General features: G+C 43.7%; 1 protein-coding gene across 2 annotated transcripts in view; it reads right to left on the reverse strand.

Moving 5' to 3' along the window:
• RBM45 (RNA binding motif protein 45) overlaps positions 1-17,488 on the reverse strand; it is a 29,809-nt gene extending 12,321 nt beyond the window's left edge. The window contains exons 1-7 of one of the 2 annotated variants that reach the window (XM_040357668.1): positions 17,108-17,488; positions 12,052-12,174; positions 8,823-8,949; positions 8,017-8,142; positions 6,827-7,006; positions 5,467-5,596; positions 3,024-3,120 (exon numbers count right to left, since the gene is read on the reverse strand). In XM_040357668.1, coding sequence (XP_040213602.1) covers positions 3,024-3,120; positions 5,467-5,596; positions 6,827-7,006; positions 8,017-8,142; positions 8,823-8,949; positions 12,052-12,174; positions 17,108-17,386 — 1,062 coding nt within the window. In that variant the 5' untranslated portion in view covers positions 17,387-17,488. The remainder of the gene's footprint in view (positions 1-3,023; positions 3,121-5,466; positions 5,597-6,826; positions 7,007-8,016; positions 8,143-8,822; positions 8,950-12,051; positions 12,175-17,107) is intronic. The other variant, XM_040357667.1, reaches the window with a different exon arrangement.
• Between the last annotated feature and the right edge of the window lie 3,252 nt (positions 17,489-20,740).

Raw genomic sequence — 20,740 nt, forward strand, 5'->3', positions numbered from 1 at the left:
CCTCAGCGCTATACTGTGAATTCAACCTGCCATTGTTTCAATCTTTTGAACAGCATTGCAGATTTCCTTCTTTGCAATGAATCACACAATTTCTGAATCCAAATTCAAAGGCGTCACACTGGCAGAAAGGTAATAATGTGTAGTATACTGAAGTAATATTAGTAAAATGGTGGCATCCTTTGGTGTATAGAGCATTTACCTGAAAGTATTTTCTTTACTGATCAAAGACATGCGATGTGACCAATGTAAATGTGGTGAAGCAGAAAACGCATGCAAACTGAATTAAGAGCACTACTACTTCTTTCAATGAGATGAATATGAATGAAGCCATAAACTTTGTTTAGTCTCAGACCAAATGAATGTGTTTGCGTCAGAAAGGACTGGATTGGTGGATCAATTTGCTCATCTCTGCTCTCTCCTTGTGTAGGAGGTTTATTTTCAGCCTTGAATGCCTTTTACAGTCAGTTAGCGAAATATAAAGAGCAAATGCCAGCAAGACGTGGCATTAAATAGAACAGCAATGTCAACCTTGAGCCGGACACAACATGGAATAGTCTCGATGAGTCATGAAGTGCTGTTGCCACGACAACCTTACAATGAGCTAGAGAAGCCTAGGAACATAAAAATAAATGAAATGCCTAAACCAGCAAGATATAAAATATGACCCTCAGTGCCGGGGGAAATAAAGATCTGTGCCATAAAACTGAAACGGGGACACAGATAAAAAAATCAAATTGCTCCCACTTACTAGGAATATAAAAAAGGAGGAGCAGAGACATTTTACCCTGTGTTACTTGCCGACTTAATATAGGGGGGTCATTTAAAAAAGGCAAAACAAGTGCAAAGTGCACTTGGAAGTGCAGTCGCTGTAAATCTGAGGGGTAGAGCTGAAATGAGGGGAAGCTCTGCTGATTGTATTATCCAATCATGTGCAAGCTAAAATGCTTTTTATATTCCTTAAATTTCCCCCTCGGATCTACAGCAACTGCACTTCCAAGTGCAATTTCAAGTGCACTTTGCACTTGTAGTGCACAGTGGATTTGCCTTTCGTAAATAACCCCCTTAGTCTTCACTTTTTTTGTAGCCATCAGCTTACTGCAAGACCTCGTTCACACAAGCATACCCAAGCGTAAGCCTGTCTTTACCCCACAGAACATCTGTGCATCCCTATGCAGGCAAACTGGGAAGCAGCAGCTGCATGGTCACAGATGCAACTTCCAAATTTAACAGAAATGCAGGTGTGGGTTCCCAAAACACAAAAGTGCAAGTTCAGGGATCCACACAGATATCAAATTGGGAGAAGCGTCTGTGCAGTCACTGCGATCCAAATTACATGAATGGGAATGAATGGAACACCTGTGCAGGCATATGCTCAAGTAAACCTGTGTGAACTAGGCCCAATCTTATCAATAAAGAGCATTTTACACCTATGCAAGTATCGTACATACTTGAGTATAAGCCGAGGTACCCAATTTTACCCCCAAAAAAACTGGGAAAACCTATTGACTCGAGTATAAGCCTAGGGTGAGAATGCAGCAGCCACCTCAAGCGGGGAAAAAAAAGGGTCAACAATGCCTATTTGTACGCCTCATGTGCCCGAGTCAGTGTACCTGAAATTTTCACAGGCTGCGGGCTTCCATTCATTGTTTAAAAGTCGCAGTCTCCTCCTAGTCCTGTTACGCTGCTGGGAAACACCCATCATGGACTTCTCATCCTCGGACTCATTTTTCCAGCAGACACTGTGTTCAGTGTTCCGCCAATCACGAACATCTTTTCATCCTCGGACAAGAGAGAGTCCGTGATAGGCGGAACACTGAACACAGCGTCCGCTGGGAAACGCCCATCACAGAAGGGACCAGGGGGAAGCCGCGACTTTTAAACAATGGATGCTCGATGCCCTTAATGTACACTGACTCGAGTATAAGCCGGGGGGGGGGGGGGGGGGGGGGGCTGAAAAATTTGGCTTATACTTGAGTACATACGGTATGTTGTGTTGCCTCAGTTCATTCATATCCTGTTGGACCTGATGTCAGACTATTCATTTAAAAAACAATCTTCTCTAAAATTGTGTGTGTATTTTACATTTTAATAATGGTATTTACTTGTAAAAGCCTCCCTTGTGTAAAATAAGTTTAAAAATGTTGCCTCCCCATTGCCACACATACATTTTTTTAAATGCTTCATCCGTGTAGAAGTGCAGGCCCGACAAGGAGGCTTAATCACAGAGCAAAGATAGCCACACCAGCTCTAGTCATTGTCAGCGGGGGGGGGAAGAGAACATTTGCACCCATCAGTGGCAAAGAAAGGAAAAAGTCGGAATTACGCAGTCAAGTGACCACGGAGATTATAAAATGTATGTATGTATGGCAATGGGAAGGAAACATTTGAAAGTTGGTTTACTGCCTAGACTTTCCTTCTACTTTTAAAGGGTTTTTATTTGCCAAGTGTACATACATGTCAAGAAAGGTTACAAACGGGGTGTGTATCAAATATAGTAGTTAAAAAAAAAATTCTCTCATCTCTATGGCGCATTTCCACCGTACATTTAGCTTCTTTTTTTTTTATATAAACGATAGTCATAGCATGTGCTCATACAAATAACTTCCCTTCTACTTAATTACTTCATTAAAGCGTATTGTTTTTTCTAATGCAAGTACCTGAATTTGACCTGGCATAAGTCTTCGGGTTCCTGTACAGCGGGGTTGGAGTGTGAGGTGAAGCAGTACAAAGTGCAAATCAGTTCAGGTGCTGGCAAGAAACATGTTAAAAGCAAGAAAGCAGTGTGACTGATGAAGTCATTGCCGCGCTGCTTCTCCTTTTAATGTCCAGTCACAGGCTTTTACAGCAAAATCTGGTTTTGTTATTTTATTTCTGAAAAGGGCCATTTTTATGTTCTTATTTTTGACTGAAATTTTGTTAGATCTGCATTAATTTTGTCCGATCTACCTAGAGTTCAGCTTTATTACAACTAGGTAGCACAATATCGCATAATGGTACACAGAATGAAAATAAAGATTACTTACAGGGGCCGCTGCTGGGAATTGTTGTTGAACTTGGGGTCCCCATACTAACGAATTTACCTGGGCAGCCACCATCTGAGAGGCCATTTTTCTAAGCAGACTACAGAGAGAAGAAAACATATGTGAATACATTAAAACATTTGTCCTAAATGACATTATTCAGGATTTTTATTGTGCCAACAGTTTGTGCAGCGCTTTACAATAATGAGGGCAAACAGTCCTGTTACAATACAATTTCAATACAGGAGAAATCAGAGGGCCCTACCCAAACGTTCATATCACAAAATACTTTCTAAAGGGCTCTTTCACACAGAGCAGATCCGTATTGATCCGCTCCGTTAGCCCGTTTGGCGGGGATTTACGGAGGAATCCCCATTGAGCTGTCGGAGGACCCCGCACACAGGGCAGAGACCGCCCTGTCTCTCCTCCGCTCTCCCCTATGGGGAATCGGATGAATACGGACCGTGTGTCCGTATTCATCCGTTCCGCCGGAAGGAAGAAAAATAGGGTTTTCTTCCGTCCGCAAAAGCGGATCTTTGCGGACGCGGATGGTTGCGGACGTTAGCGGATGCATCACCGGCTAACGTTTGCAATCCCATAGGGATACATTACAAGTCCGTAAACGGACTTGTAATAAACGAACCGTTGTCCGTACGTGTGAAAGGGCCCTAAAGCTTCATACACACGATCGGACTCCAACTGATTTTTCTGTGGATTTTGCTAGGAAGGGTGGTGTCCGTGAACTTGGTATGCATACACACGGGAGGACTTTCAGTCAAACACAAAAGTAGTGATGTAATAGACGCACTGTGGTTTTTCTGCTCTTTACTGCCACCCTTTAGTCAACTTCTGCTATTGTCTGATCTTTAGCATTGGTTCTGAGCATGCTTGTTTAGACTTTAGTGTACACACTATAGGATTAGCCGATGTAGGACATTTGTTGCCGGAAAGTTTGGCTGTTCACACAGTGAACATTCGTCCGATGAAAAAGCAAAAAAGTTTGTCCGATGGAGCGTACACACGGTCGGATTGTCTGCAAAAACAGGTCCGTCTGAGGTTTGGTGTCAAAAAGTCTCATCGTGTGTACGGGCTGTAAGTATGCACTTAAACGTTATCCGACTGATCAAAGTAGTAAGTATATTAACCTCCTTACAACCGCACGCCTGTCATTAGAAGCTGCTAGGGGGGGCGCGCGGCCGTCGCGTTACTGGGAATAGTGCGCGTGCCCGGCGGCCGCCGGGCACCCGTGATTGCCCGGTAACTGAGCAGGGACGTGGAGCACTGTGTGTAAACACAGAGCTCCACGTCCTGTCAGGGAGAGAGGAGACTGATCTGTGTCTCTTGTACATAGGGACACAGATCGGTCACCTCCCCCAGTCACCCCCCTTCTCCCACCGTTAGAACACTGACTAGGCTACACATTTAACCCCTTCCCTGCCAGTCACATTTATACAGTAATCAATGCATATTTATAGCACTGTTCACTGTATAAATGTGAATGGTCCCAAAAATGTGTCAAAAGTGTCCGATGTGTCCGCTATAATGTCGCCGTCCCGAAAAAAATAAATCGCAGATCGCCGCTATTCCTAGTAAAAAATAAATAAAAAACATAATTATGTCCCCCTATTTTGTAGGCAATATAACAAACCAGTCACTATACGGTGATTGCGATTTTTTTTTTACCAAAAATATGTAGAAGAATACGTATCGGCCTAAACTGACATAAAAATAAAAAATGGGATATTTATTATAGCAAAAAGTTAAAAAAGTGTTTTTTTTTTCTTCAAAATTGTCACCGTTTATAGCGCAAAAACTAAAAACTGCACAGGCGATCAAATACCACTAAAAGAAAGCTCTATTTGTGAAAAAAAAAAAAAAAAGTAAATTTTGTTTGGGAGCCACGTCACACGACCGCGCAATTGTCAGTTAAAGTGACGCAGTGCAGGAAGCTAAAATTGAGTCTGGGCAGGAAGAGGGTGTATGTGCACTGTAGGCAAGTGGTTAAAAGACCATTGAACTAAGGAGTGTTGAAACATTTAATGAACTATAATAGATTAGTCCCCCTCTACTAAATTTCTCTTTCCGCTGCTCATCTTTGGAGAGAGTGTTCAGAGACAAGACAAGCTGGTGTTATAAAGCAGCCATCTTTCTTAGTTGTTGGATCCACTATAGCTAGAGTTATGAGCACATAGCAACAAGGGTCCAAACAAACAAAAACTTAACTGCATTAAAATGATGAAGCGGTGTTAAGAGCAGTTTTTTGATGTAGCAAATGTTTGTTGTATACATTCAACTATGTCTGACAATTCATGGAAGAAGAGAACCTACAAAAAGGGCAGGTCTTCCCAAATCAGATAACCTGCCTTCATATTAACATTATTGGGGTTCCAAAATTGATAATTACATCAGAGACCAGGCAAATGCCTGCTTACAATAGTATACTCACTCAGTGCCATCGCCACCATCATTTAAGTATGTGACACCAAGACGATTTCCAGGTGGGTACTCAAAGCCATGTAGCTTGAATTTGGCATAAATAGCAGATGAAATGTTTTGGTACTGAACCACAGCATGGGCTGCCAAAAAGGAAAGCAAGGGGAAAAAATAAAATTAGTAAAATCACAACAATCCTGTACAGCCATGTAACCCATTCAGAGAAACCTGTGAATGGAAAAACTACAAGTCATTGACACTTCTTCCAGCTTTGGAATGGACATCCTGTACAGAGGATACAGCCAAAAAAGTTAGAGAAAGTGCTTGGCAGAGCCCGACAGTCACCTCCAATCTACAAATCCCAGGTTCACTGCTCAGGCAGGCAACAGAAAAAAGTAAACTACACTTATATGTTGACACCATCGCGCCCCATGTAATCCCGCAATGACAGGTGTTTGCCAGCAAAAAGCGCTATACCGCCTGAAAAACTCCTCAGTTTGAAAGGGGTCTTGCAGTGTGTCAGAAGACATTTGGTGGATCGGTTATTTTTCTTGCACATTGCACTTTCTATGCTCCTTTTAGTACATGCTCAGTACATTTAATCGATCAGTGCAATATGTTTGTCATACGACAAATCCACTGATTTAATGAATAAGTCTATCTTTTTTGCATATTAAAAAATTAAAGTGTAGAGTGTCTTAGCGCGCGCGCACACACACACACACTTAATTGATTAGCACGATTGTTATTTTGCTTGTGTGGTCAATCACCTGCCTCACATAGAAAGAACAACGTGCATACATGTCAGATATGGCTCCTAGGCTGCATTCTGCCGTACTAGGGAAGCAATACTGCCCAATAGGTCAAGTGTTAGGCCATTGACTATTGTGCAATTTTAAATTGTACCTCTGCCTATCAAACACTTTACAATTATTTTTGTGTTAATCTAAGAAAAAGCAAAATCTTAGGATGCAGCCATCAAATTAGAGAGTATCTGCTGAGAGTAAACATGAAGGGCCATACTTTTTAATCATATCAACACTGCTTCAAAGTCTGATGGAGAAGTTACAGATCTGGGCACATACGAAGCATCACCTTAGTCACATGACATCACGCACGTGTAAACTGCCAGCCATGCAGACACTGCCCCCTAGCTGTGATGCCCCCACCATTCCCCATAGTGCAGGGACAGGTTCCAGAGTGAAACCTTGCTGTGGCAAAAAAAAAAAAAAAAAAAAAACACAAACCACGACAAAATGCAAGAACCAGCACCTTTCACCCTCATAATACTAGAATTTCAATTTCATAACTCCCCCTCCCTCATTTTAAATTTAAAGTTCAAAGTATATTTTTAAAAAAAATAAAAGTCTTACAGTAAGTACTGTAGAGATCCCTCTGAACCTCACAGAACTCCAGCCCTGGAACAAGGTCAAACAAGCTGTATAGCTGCTCCTGAAGAAGTGGCACCCGGGATACAACAGTGAGACGCTTAGACACAGCTTCCTGGTTCCTAGAATCTCCACCTTTATCATAAGCTGTATAATCATACTGATCTTTAAAATAAAAATAAAAAAGGAAAATAGTGTTGTTAATTACACATCTGGCTCTTCAGTACAAGAGAAACAGCAACATAAAATGTACAACATGTTTACTGGTAAATAAAAATGATGGGGGGGGTCATTTAATTTGGTAAACTTTGTAAATGCAAATATTAAAATTTGCTCAATAGGCTTGCATGTATAAAAAGAAAGCATTCGTAGTGTACAGAGAAATTGCAACTGTCCTTTCTCCACAATAGATTTGAAAATTAAAACTGCACCAACACATCCTTTATGAATTCCCCCCAATGCGTTTTAGTTCTATGCAAGAAAACTAAAATCTAGACACTGAATACAGTACCTCATTGACCCAGACAGCCTTCCAGATTTTCCCATGATATACAATGTATACTCGAGCCACTGACATTTCACAGCGCATGCACACATTGCTGGCTGTAGACAGGTATCTGCACCCCCCTCCCCCCTGAAAGGTGTCAAATGTGACACCGGAGGGGGGGAGGGTTACGATCAGCGGGAGTTCACTTTAGAGTGGAGATCCGCTTTAAGGGTCAATTCACGAACCTGTTTTGTTATGATCATTACTAACTTAGTAAAAACCAATTGTCTCCCAAGATGAAAATATACATATCTCTCTCTGTGCCCAGGTAGGTCCAATATGACATGGCAGTCAGAGCATAAGAATGGACCTTTTTAGCCATTTCTAAGGGTGGATTCAGCACCCAAATGCAAGGAGCATTATTCCCTTCTGACCCCCAAGGTAAGAGGCATTTTCCCCCCCAATGACGAACGTAAGAAGAATTCCTGCAATTGACCCCCAAATGATTAATTTTAGCAGGCGTTTCCCAGAAATAAAAATACATTTAAAGGTTCCTCAGACAATTCAGGTTGAGAAAGGCTGATCTCTATATTTTTCTCTATCCGACCCTCCTACATTTATAAACATCTACTAGTCAAAAAGAAAGTGCAGAAACTTCAGGGGAAAAAAAAAAAAAAAAACAACTTACCATAAGGATATATGGGGGGTGCGGCCGGTTCAAGCAGTGGTTCTGGGTGTCGGGAAGCACTGTGGTAATCTGGGGTATCTGATGTTCCAACTTTGTTTTTGGGTTCTGCCAGAATAGCCTTATAATCTGCAAAGCAATAAAATATAACAGAAACTTTGAGAAATAGTTTGTGGGATGACTGTCAAACAACACTCACGATACAGATAACGTATACCGCAAATTGCAACCCAGATTATGTGTGTGTAAGAGAACAAGTCATAAAAAGAGGGTCAATGAGGGATGCAGAGCTATAGGTTTGCCTCTGTCTGCCCACAGTTAAAATGGCTGCAGCCAGACATACGGAAGGCAGATTTCTGCAGCATATTTGGCAAGTACAGAATCACATTGTGTGTATGAGATAGATACCGTAGATAGATAGATAGATAGGACACACACACACACACACAATATGCAAAGTGGTTGGAGGGAAGCTTCAGAATGGCAAAGATGTTTTTATTACAAATGTGAGCAGACTGCAGTTCCTCTTGAATATCAAACCTCCTGTCTCCTACATAAAATTGCTAGTGGCTGGGCCTTGCAGCAAAAAAATGGCTGATTGTTTCCTCTTCGTTGCCCTTTCATTTTTATTTAGCTCGTAGAGACAGTTACCCGTTTTACATGCAATTGCTCTTTACAAGGACTACTGAAAGCTAAAAACAAATTACTAACAGAAAAGCAAAATATTGGAACAAAAAAACAATGCAACCAAAAAAGACAGCTCAGGTAGAGAGGTAAAGTCCAACAGGGACACACAAACCAACACTTACTTCGGTCACAGTTTTCTATCGCCAAGGCAGCCTGGGAAGGTTTCAAGAAGCGCACATATCCCAGTCCTTTACTTTCACCTGTGCTCTTATTTTTGATAATTGAGCAATACTCAATATGACCATATTCCTGGTAAAAAAAAAAAAAAAAAAAGTTATGAAATAAAAAGTCACTGCTTTGTCAAGTTAAAATAAAGGTTTCATTCTAAAAAAGGCATTTTTAGCTCCACTTTAAGTCATAACTCAGTTTAAATGTTCTGTGAAATCAATTGCAGTCAGATTTAACGCCACTTAGAGCCGGTTCACACTGGGGCGACCTGGGATCCGACTTGAAGTCTCCCCAAGTCATCCAAAGTCGTGCGGTTGAGAAAATCAATGGAAGTGAATGGAGCTGTCTTAATGTACACTAAGAAAGTCGCTCTGACTTCAGAAAAGGTTCCTGTACTACTTCAATCTGACTTGTAGGCAATTTGTACCCATTGATTTCAATGGAAGTTGCCTCTGAATTCTGATCACTGTCTTAAAGGGGAGGTTCACCCTAAAAAAACACTTTCTCTAATTACACTGGCCCCCCACATTACAATACGATTATGCCTGTTATGTTTTTTTTGATGCTGTACATACCTTCGTACAGCTATTCACCCGTCTCTTCGGGGTTGCGAGTCCCGCGGGAGTGGGCGTTCCTCACATGCTGGTGATTGACATTTTGACAAAAAAAACAGCTCCCCCCCGTCGCGCAAGCCGCGTCATCATTGGCGAAAGGAGCCGAACGGCGAGGCGCAGTATAGCGCCGACTCGCCGTTCGGCTCCTTTCGCCAGTCGTGACGCAGCTTACGCGACGGGGGGGGGGGGGGGGGGGAGCTGTTTTTTTGTCAAAAAGTCAATCACCAGCATGTGAGGAACGCCCACTACCGCGGGACTCGCAACCCCGAAGACACGGGTGAATAGCTGTACGAAGGTATGTACAGCATCAAAAAAAACATAACAGGCATAATCGTATTGTAATGTGGGGGGCCAGTGTAATTAGAGAAAGTGGTTTTTAGGGTGAACCTCCCCTTTAACTGAAGCAACTTTCCAGGAAGATAACATACATTTCTCAGGCAAACCCCTCCCTCCCACAGAGCTGATTGTTGTTTGATTGGCCACTGGAAAGCCTCCTGTCCTGGAGGCAACTTCAAGTTGCCTTGTAAGTTGCCTGATGATTCATACTCAAGTCGTGTCCAAGTTGCCTCCCAAAGTCGTGCTAGAAGAACCGACTCTTACATAAGCAGTGAGAATCTACCTCATGAATTAATATTGTCCACCTGTTATTTGTATTCCCTACGTAATGTTGCCATTCATATTTAAATCTCTTCTAGCGAGTTTAGGCTGGGTTCACACTATTGCGATATTAGACCTTGCATTTGATTTGCACCGCATTCGGGCCAAATATTGGCCCATTTCTATTGAACTGGCATGTGCCATCCAATATTCAGGCCTTGTGTAATAGGCTATAGGGCCTGTGTCAATAGCATCAGTTTGAGATCATTTAGAATTTATGGACAGTTGCCTTTGACCTGCAATTGACCTCCATCTGACCTGTTTCAATTGAATTTTGCATTGTCTTATATGGGACGGCAAAACCCGTTGAAAGTGAAGAAAAGCATATCGACACATGTTCTCAGTATATTCAGGTAAATGCATGACAGCCCCCATAAATTATGAACAGCAGAGGATGCATTACTGAAATCAGAGTTATATAGTATCCTAGATGTAACTCTTAACCGCTTGCCGACCATGGATGTTATACAACGTCCTTGGTTTGTGGGGGTATATCTGAATGATGCCTGCAGCTACCGGCATCATTCAGATATCGGCATTTTCAGCCTGCGATTCCCTACACCATAAGAACGATCATAGCCGCTGTTCCGCCGCTTGAACGTTCTTATGAGCGGCAAGAGGGGACGCCCCCGCCCCCCCCTCCCGCCGTTTCTACCGACTCACCTGTGCGATCGGTGAGTCGGTGACAGGAACTGACGAAACCGGATGTTGATCATACAGATGGTCGCCGGAGTCTCTATGATCGGAGGCCGAGCGCGATGTTATGACGTCACGCCCGACCTCTGCATTCAAAAAAATAATGGCGCTGCTTCGGCTGCGATTTTAAGTCTTCCCAGCCTAGAGGTGAGATGTGGGGTCTTATTGACCCCCATATCTCACTGTAAAGAGGACCGGTCATGCCGTATTCCTATTACAAGGGATGTTTACATTCCTTGTAATAGGAATAAAAGTGATCAATTTTTATTTATTTTTTTAAAGTCTAAAAATATTTTTTTCTTTTAAAATAAAAAATTGGCCTGGCTGTTAAATTGGTTATTCTTATTAAAAGGAGTTGAAAAGGCAGGTGTTTTTTTTCTCTTAAAGTGGATGTAAACCCAAATATTTTTTTTTTTTTTTATGTCACAATGTAGAGAATACGATTTTCTATCATCTGTGCCCAGTCTTGTCACACAGAGTTAATCCAGCGCTGTAAAGTGCACAATTCACATCCCCCTCCCCTCCAGCTCTCCCAGGATTGGCTGTCTTTCCTGTGTTTTGATTAAATGTTTTCAAAATATGGGGTGATCCACAGTTCAGTGTAAACAGCCATCAGAATATACATAGACAAGAAGCTGTGCTTGTCTGCAAGCTAGTGCACGAGATGTGTAAATAAGCTGTCACTCAAGCAAGGACTTTGGTCTTTATCTGGAAGTCTGTTTTATTTCACTGAACAATAAAAAGAGGATTGCTCTGTTCATCTGTGGCAAGAATGGGCACAGATGATAGGAAATCGTATTCTCTACATTATGACATCCACTTTAATGCATTCTATGCATCAAGATTTAAAAAAAAAAAAAACACGTGTGTAGCAGCCCCCCTCTAATTACCTGAGCCCCTTCTCTCTCCAGCGATGTCCACAATCCCCTCAGCCATCCAGAACACTCCTCCTGATTGGCTGAGACAGAGCAGCTGCGCCATTGTCTCCCACGGCTGCCAAAGTCAGCCAGCCAATCAGGCGAGAAAGGGGGCGTGGTCAGGGCACTGTGTGAATGGATACACAGAGCTCTGACTCTGCTTGGGTGCCCAGTGTAGCAAGCTGCTGGCTGAGGGGGCACTGAAAAGGAGGGAGAAGAGGAGCATCCAGGCAGCTCTGTGCAAAAAAAAAAAGAAGTATAACATACACAAGCCTTTACAATCACAAGTATGCGTGTACCTTGAATGTATCCTTGACATCATCTTCAGTGAAGGTTTTGGGAATCATCACAAATATCCTAGTTAATTCTTCATCTTCCACATCTCTGTGATTCGAAGACCCCCGGGATTGCGCAATAAACACCTACATTAAAAAGGATGCATGTTAAGGCAAGGCTTACTATAAAACTGAAACATTTTAATGGAACAGCAAGAAACTGTCTGTTTCTCCACAGAATTGGCTAAACCGAAGCCAAAAAACAGGTTATTCCCACAGACAATAGAAGGATTCCGGCACAGGTAGAATGCTGTTACACGCACATGGAATCTGCTTACAATTTCCATGACTTAGGTTTAAAACGTTCAACATATAGGAAAGGCAATCAGAAGCCGGTTATCGGCTCCCCCCCCGCCTCACACTGACAACATGAGGAGAAAAGAAGAAACCAGATAACAGGCTTCTGGTAAAGGGACATCAATTCCAACAGTGCCGCATCATCAGTGTCACCCAACGGTGAAGGAGAAAAAAATTACCTATTTGCAAAATTTTATAGCAGTTTTCGGTCTTTTTTTGTTTGGCAAAAAATAAAAAGGTGTCTGTTTATGAAGCAGTGATCCCAAGGATCACAGCCCATAAACAGTTTATGAAACAGTGATAATCGGGGGGAGAAGTGTTTGAATTTGTTCTCCCGCCGATTATCTCTACACACAGAGAATCCTCAGACTGACACAGCAACGGCCAGTTTATGAAGCTGTGATCTGAGAGCTTCACTGGTGATCTGAGTCAGAATTCACACTCCCCGATTCACCATCTCAGAGGTGGTGAAGTGGGGAGTGAAGAGGGAATCTCGGGGGTTCTGAGGAGGAAGGAGGAAGAGATATATATATATATATATAAAATCTCCTCCGTGAATGCCCGGAGAACGAAAAAGTGAATAGATTTCACTGCTTCATAAAAGGACACCAAAGTAGAAAAAAGTGGTGATTAAATACCAGCAAAAGAAAGCTCCATTTGTGTGGGGGGGGATGCATTTGAATACAGTATTGCATGACCGCGCAATTGTCATTAAAAGTGGGACAACGCTGAAAGATAAAAATTGGCCTGGGCAGGAAGGGGGTAAAAGTGCCCAGTAGGCAAGTGGTTAAACCAAATGATTCCCTCTTTGAGCACAGGATGCACCCCCAAACACAAGCATGCACACCAAGGAATTATTCAATTTAAATAGTACTGGCAAGGTAGGTGCTGCCAACCCAGTAATGCATACATCACTCTCACCACGTAGAAAACAAACGTTTCTCACTAGAACAATGAGAGCGCATGTGCAACATTGACAGCGTTTACGCTGCCGTCACTATAGCAACATACAAATAAAATTATTTCCCAGCTAGTGCATTAGGTTCATGGTGCAATGCATATGCACCCAGCGGGACATTATTAACGGATAAGTTGAACTTTTAGGCCCCTTTGATGCTTGTGTATTGTAAAGTCGCATGACAAGTTATACCCTATGATTTCCTATGAGTACCATTCATATCTGTGTGACTTCAAGTCGCAACAACTTCAAAGTTGTCCCTGTGCTACTTTGGTTCCGACTTTGATGCAAGTTGAGGTCCATAGACATCAAGTTTACACAGGCATTCCATGAAACCAGCAGCGAAATCACAGTAAAATCATGCAACTTTTGAGTTGCGGCAGTGTGAAAGGGGCCTTAGGGGGTAAAAAAAAAAAAATTCCTACAGAAGCCTGCAAAGCATTAGACCCGCAAATCAGTGGTGCAGTGCCAGGCTCCTGTATGCTCTCCCTCCAGGCGGCTGCCTGGGCCCCTGTAGTTCAGTTTAAAGTGGTTGTAAACCCTTACAGTCAAATTCTTACTACAGACAAGCCTATAATAAGGCTTACCTGTAGCTACCTCGGATATCTCCTAAACCAGGGCTCGACAAAATCCGGGCGCAATTGCGACAAGAAATAGTGACCTGGTGCCTGGGGAAGCTTAGGCCTGTAGAAGGCCGCGGCCTCAATTACCGGCCGGTTGGGGCGCACGGAGACACAGGATCCTGCGTCTCCGTGCGCCCCCACCTCCCCCGCTGCACGATCGTGGTGGCCGTTGGCATTACAAGTAAAACAGCAATTCTAATGTGTTTTTCACTGCCATCTCCTTCCCTCTAGAGTCCCCAAACATTATATATATTTTTTTATTCTAACACCATAGAGAATAAAATGTCGGTCGTTGCAATACTTTCTGCCACACCGTATTTGCGCAGCGGCCTTACAAGCGCACTTTTTGGGGAAAAAATAATTTTTTTAATTAAAAAAAATATATATATAAAAGACACCTGTAAAGTCAGCCCAATATCTTTTTATATTGTAAAAGATAATGTCACGCCAAGTAAATTGATATCCAACATGTCACGCTTCAAAATTGCGTCCACTCGTGGAATGGCCACAAACTTTTACCCTTTAAAATCTCCATAGGCGACGTTTTAAAAAAAATTCTACAGGTTGCATATTTTGAGTTACAGAGATGGTCTAGGGCTAGAATTATTGCTCTCACTCTACCGATTGCGGCGATACCCCACATGTATGGTTTGAATACCGTTTACATATGCAGGCGCTACCCACAAATACGTTTGCTTCTGCGCGCGAGCTTGTCGGGACGGGGCAGGTTTTCTGCCTCCTAACTATTTTAGCTGGCTCCTAGATTCCAAGCAAATTTGTCAAACCCTGTCCCTAAACACAGTTTAGGAGAAATCCCCTGTATCAGCATGTGCCAGCGTTATCGGCACACTGAAGCAACGGCTCGTTCGTGCTGTTGCTGCAGATTACCGGTGGCTTCCGCGTGCATGCGTGGGACTGACGTCATTGTGGCTCTGGCCGATCACAGTGCCGGAGCCCACTATACCCAGAAATAACTCCGGGAGCAATGTCGCCGGTCGAAGCAGTGTACGGGGACCGCTGCAGGGGCTTCGATCTAAGGTGAGAATTTCATAATGAGCTAGTATGCCATTTTAATACCGGGCACTTTTACCTCCTTCCTGCCCAGGCCAATATTCAGAGCTCTCACACTTTGAATGACACTTGTGCAGTTTTGCAACACTGTACCCATATGAAAAACTTTTAAAATTTTTGCTAAAAACGAGTAAAGACCAAACATTTTGAAAGAAAAGAAAAAAAAGTTTGTCAGAAAATGTAGTAAAAAAGTAATTTCTCTCCTACACTGATGTGGCGGCACTAATATGCTGCATTGACAGGCACTGTTGGGGCTGCACTGATTATCTGTAAGGCTGCTTTTCACACTTAAAGCGGTAGTTCACCCTCCTTTCCATCATTAGACAATTAAATTCGGCATCGTAGCGCGAGCTACGGTATGCCGGTCTTAAATTTTTAATCCCCGTACTCACTGTGCTATTGTTGATTGAAGAATCCGACTCCCGCGGGGAATGGGCGTGCCTATGGAGAGGGAGGATGATTGACGGCCGGCTCTGGCACGTCACGCTCCCCGAAGACAGCCGGAGTAGGTCTCGGCTATTCACGACGCCTGCGCACAGGCTATGCGCAGGCGCCGTGAATAGCCAAGCCTATTTCGGCTATTTCCGGAGAAGCGTGACGTGCCAGGGCCGGCCGTCAATCACCTTCTCTCACCATAGGAACGCCCATTCCCCGGATTCTTCAATCAGCGATACCACAGTGAGTACGGGCATAAAAAATGTAAGACCGGCATACCGTAGCTCGCGCTACGATGCCGAATTTAATTGTCTAATAAAAAAAAACTTTTTTTTTTTTTAACAGGGCAAACCCCCGCTTTAAAGTGCCCTGGTGTCAGCGGTAAAGCGACACTATTTTTAGCGACGCTTAACCGTCGTACTTGCGGCATTTTTTGGGCGCTTTTAAACGAAAAAGGGTTAGACAGCGCTTTGCCGGCGGTTCAGCAGCGCTGCCCATTGACTTCAATGGGCAGGGGCGCTTTAGGAGCGGTGAGTTCACCGCTCCTAAAGCTCTGCAAAGAAGCTGCTGGCAGGACTTCACTCCCTGCCAGCACATGCGCCCCAGTGTGAAAGCCATCAGGCTTTCACAATGGGGTTGCAGTTGAGGCTTTTTTCAGGCACCATTTTTAGAGCTAAATCACCTGAAAAACGTCTCCAGTATGAAAGGGGTCTTAGGCCTCTTTCACACTGGGGTGGGGTCAGCTGTAAAGCACCGCTATTTTTAGCGGCACTTTACCATCAATTTTTCGTCGCTATTCGGCCGCTAGCAGGGCGGTGTTACCCCCGCTAGCGGCCAAGGGTTTAAAACCACCTCTACAGAGGCACTTTGTCAGTGGTATAGCTGCGGTGCCCCATTGATTTCAATGGGCAGGAGTGATATACATACCGCTCCAAAGATGCTGCTAGCAGGACTTTTTTTTACCGTCCTGCTAGCGCACCGCTCCAATGTGAAAGCCCTCTGGAGACAGCGGCTGTTTCAGGTCGGTTTGCAGGCACTATTTGTAGCAAACCGTCCCAGTGTGAAAGGGGTCTAAAGGTCTCTCCTTTGAGATGCCGCAAATTGGCTCTCATCTCCCTCTAATCAGTGTAAGGCAAAGAGAGACAATAACCGGCACTTCCTTGTTTACATGTGATCGGCTGTGATTGGACCACATGGGAAAAGAGCCGCCTCACCAGCTCTTTACCGAGATCAGGGTCACGCCATGTAAAAAGGGACACAGCGCATGAGCGTGGCGAGACTGGGGTGACGTCATCCAAAAACAAGAGGATTTTGTCGTCATTTACCTATACAGGTGGCGGTTAAAAACCAGAGGGAGTGTTAATGGAGATCTCAATGGGCTGATCATCTCGATCAGCCCATTGAGATCTACAAGCTTTTTTTTTTATAGTAGAAGATGGAGGTTGTAGTGTAAATATATAATGTATGTAAATATGTGTGAGAGAGTGATGCGGCCAAAGGACGGAGCACGGGAGGATAGGAGGAGGGAATGTAGAACAATGCAGTGATCAGGCCTGGCTGGAATCCTCCATTGTCCGGAGATCCGGGGACTCGCAGCCACGTGGACAGGCCGGGGGTGACGTCACGCGGCCCTCACCTTGATGGGTTTGCTGCCGTCTCCCAGTTGACGGCCGTGCATCCCCTCCATCGCCCGGCAGGCATGGGAGGACTTGGCGTACTTGACGTAGGCGATGCCTTTAGACTCCTTGGTCTGTTTGTCCCTCACCACCCACACGTCCTGGATTTCGCCGAACGCGCAGAACTTCTCCCGGATGATGTCCTCCGATACCGACCGGCACACCACCAGAAACACCCGGCTGTTAGGAGGGTCGTCCAAGTTGCCGACTGAGGGGCGGAAGCCGCTGCTGTCCTCCATAGTGGCGGTAAGAATGGATTACAGCTGACTGGAAGATAAACACAAACCACACCGATGCAGGCCTCCAAGCAGTCAAGTTCTGCCCTTTCCGGCGACGAAACGTCACTTCCGTTTCACTATCTGACGAAACACCCAGTTGGTTGGCGAGACTCATTCTCTACGCAGCGACCTCTGCCGGCTAGAGGATAATAATGCAGTAGATGTAAAGGCGCCCGCTTGGCCTGATGTGGTTTACATATTATTAGAAAATCATCTGGCTAAAATTAGAATCACAATTCTTTTGCTTAGAATACAAAAGATCAAAATTCTTGCCGCGTAACATCATCTTTCACATTATACAAACAAATTGGGCTAACGTTACTGTTTCGTTTTTTTTTTTAGTTCACTGAAGAGTATTTTTTCCTAAAAAATGCCGTTACAAAAAACGCAGCGCAAATACAGTGTGACATAAAATATTGCAACAACCGCCATTTTATTCTCTAGGGTCTCTGATAAAAAATATATATATATATATATATATATATATATATATATATATATATATATATATATATAAAAAACATATGTATATATAATGTTTGGGGGTTCTATGTAAATTTCTAGCAGAAAATACAGATTTCAAAGTGGTTGCAAGGCAGGGTTTGACAAATTTGCTTGGAATCTAGGAGCCAGCTAAAAAAGTTAGGAGCCAGAAAACGCACCCCGTCCCGACGAGCTCGCTCGCAGAAGCGAACACATACGTGAGTAGTGCCCGCATATGTAAACGATGTTCAAACCACACATGTGAGGTATCGCCGCGATTGGTAGAGCGAGAGCAATAATTCTAGCACTAGTCCTTCTCTGTAACCCAAAACATGCAACCTGTAGATTTTTTTTAAACGTCGCCTATGAAGATTTTAAAGGGTAAAAGTTTGTCGGCATTCCACGAGCGGACGCAATTTTGAAGCGTGACATGTTGGGTATGAATTTACTCGGCGTAACATTATCTTTCATAATATTAAAAAAAATGGGGATAACTTTACTGTTGTCTTATTTTTTAATAAAAAAAAAGGGTAATTTTTTCCCAAAAAAGTGCGCTTGTAAGACCGCTGCGCAAATACGGCGTGACAGAAAGTATTGCAACGATCGCCATTTTATTCTCTAGGGTGTTAGGATAAAAAATATATATAATGTGTGGGGGTTCTAATTAGAGGGAAGAAGATGGCAGTGAAAATAATGAAAAATGACATTAGAATTGCTGTTTAACTTGTAATGCTTAACTTGTAATACCAACGGCCACCACCAGATGGCGCCAGCTTACACATCTGGTGGTAATAACTTGTAATACCAACTGCTCACCACCAGATGGCGCCAGCTCACCTTCCAAGCCAAGTCGCCAGGACACCATTTCTAGTCGCCATGGCGACCTGGCGCCCGGGATTTGTCGAGCCCTGTTGTAAGGAGATATTTTCCCCAAAACGGCAGCGATGTCTACGGCACATGCGTGCCGTAAACAACGGTGCAGGCACACTGAGCAAACCATTAGTGAAGGCGATCATGCCATCACTGCATCAAAAAAATTTTTTTGAGCCCCCTAACATACACACTCATATACAAAAGGTAAGCACGTGAATCAGGGGTGCCTACACATGAAAGGATGATTGACACATGTTACATATTGTCATGCATGCGGCAATAATCCTAGGCCCATTAATCTCATTTAGCCCTAGGCTGATAACCAGTAGGGGCTTTTAGACCCCTTTCACACTGAAGCGTTTTTACAGCGTTTTAGCGTTAAAAATAGCGCTATTAAAACACTCATAAAACGCTCTCCATGCATCTTAATGGACCCTTTCACACTGAGTCCTGCAAGCAGCATCTTTGGAGCAGCTTTTGGGCGCTGAAAAAAAACGCTCCAAAAACGCCTCTCTCCATTGAAATGAATTGAAAGCACTGTAAAAAACGCCTTACCCTTTCACACTGAAGCACTGCAAAAACGCCCTAAAACGTTAGGGTCTTAGCGGTGCTTTACCAGCACATTGGGATTGCAGATGAGGCTTTGCTCGAAAAACGCTCAAATAAATGCTCGAAAAAAAAAGCTTGAATAATGCCTGAAAAACGCTTGAATAACGCTCGAAAAACGCCCCAGTGTGAAAGGGGCCTTAGTGTCACCTATGGAAAATTTAGGTTACTGAAGTGTACCGCTTTTTCACAGGTGAACACAATATTAAAGTGACACAAAGCCCTGGTTAACACTGGTGCAATTTGACATGTCAAATCAATTGCCGGCAATGGCACTGTCCTAATCGGATCCTCCTCATCTTTGCTCCTGGCCCCTCCCTCCTGTTGAGTGCCCCCACAGCAAGCAGCTTGCTATGGGGGCACCTGAGCTGAGCCGCAGCTCTGTGTCCATTTAGACACAGAGCTGTGCTTCGGCCCCGCCTCTTCTCTCTCCTGGACGGCCGAGGTCGTCGTGCAACATCGCTGGATAGAGATGAGGCTCAGATAGGTATTGGGGGGGGGCTGCTTTTATCTTAACCACTTAACGACTGCCGCATGTACATATATGTCCACAGAATGGCATGTACAGGCATATGGGCGTACATGTACGTCCCTGCCTTTCCGCGGGTCGGGGGTCCGATCGGGACCCCCACCTGGTGCATGCGGCGGTCGAAAATCGTATGGGAGTGATCCAGGATGAGGGCACGGCTATTCGTTTCTAGCCGCCCCCTCGCGATCGCTCCCCGGAGCTGAAGAACAGGGAGAGCATTATGTAAACACGACTTGCCCGTGCTTCACTGTGGCGGCTGCATCGATCGTGTGATCCCTTTTATAGGGAGACACGATCGATGGCGTCAGACCTACAGCTGTGAACACACACTAGGTGAAACATAACTCCTTCAGCGCCCCCTGTGGTTAACTCCCAAACCGCAACTGTCATTTCCACAATAAAGAATGCAATTTAAATGCATTTTTTGCTGTGAAAATTACAATGGTCCCAAAAATGTGTCAAAATTGTCCGAAGTGTCCCCCATAATGTCGCAGTCACGAAAAAAAATCGCTGATCGCCGCCATTAGTAGTAAAAAAATGTTTTTTTTAGAAAAATGCAATAAAACTATGCCTATTTTGTAAACGCTATTTTGCGCAAACCAATCGATAAACGCTTATTGCGATTTTTTTTTACCAAAAATAGGTAGAAGAATACGTATCGGCCTAAACTGAGGAAAAAATATATTTATGTATGTTTTTGGGGGATATTTATTAAAGCAAAATTATCGCTCTATTTTTGTTTATAGCGCAAAAAAAACGCAGAAGTGATCAAATACCACCAAAAGAAAGCTCTATTTGTGGGGAAAAAAAGGACGTCAATTTTG

Source organism: Rana temporaria, chromosome 6 (assembly GCF_905171775.1).
Source record: "Rana temporaria chromosome 6, aRanTem1.1, whole genome shotgun sequence".
In the NCBI taxonomy this organism is placed as follows: Eukaryota; Metazoa; Chordata; class Amphibia; order Anura; family Ranidae; genus Rana; species Rana temporaria.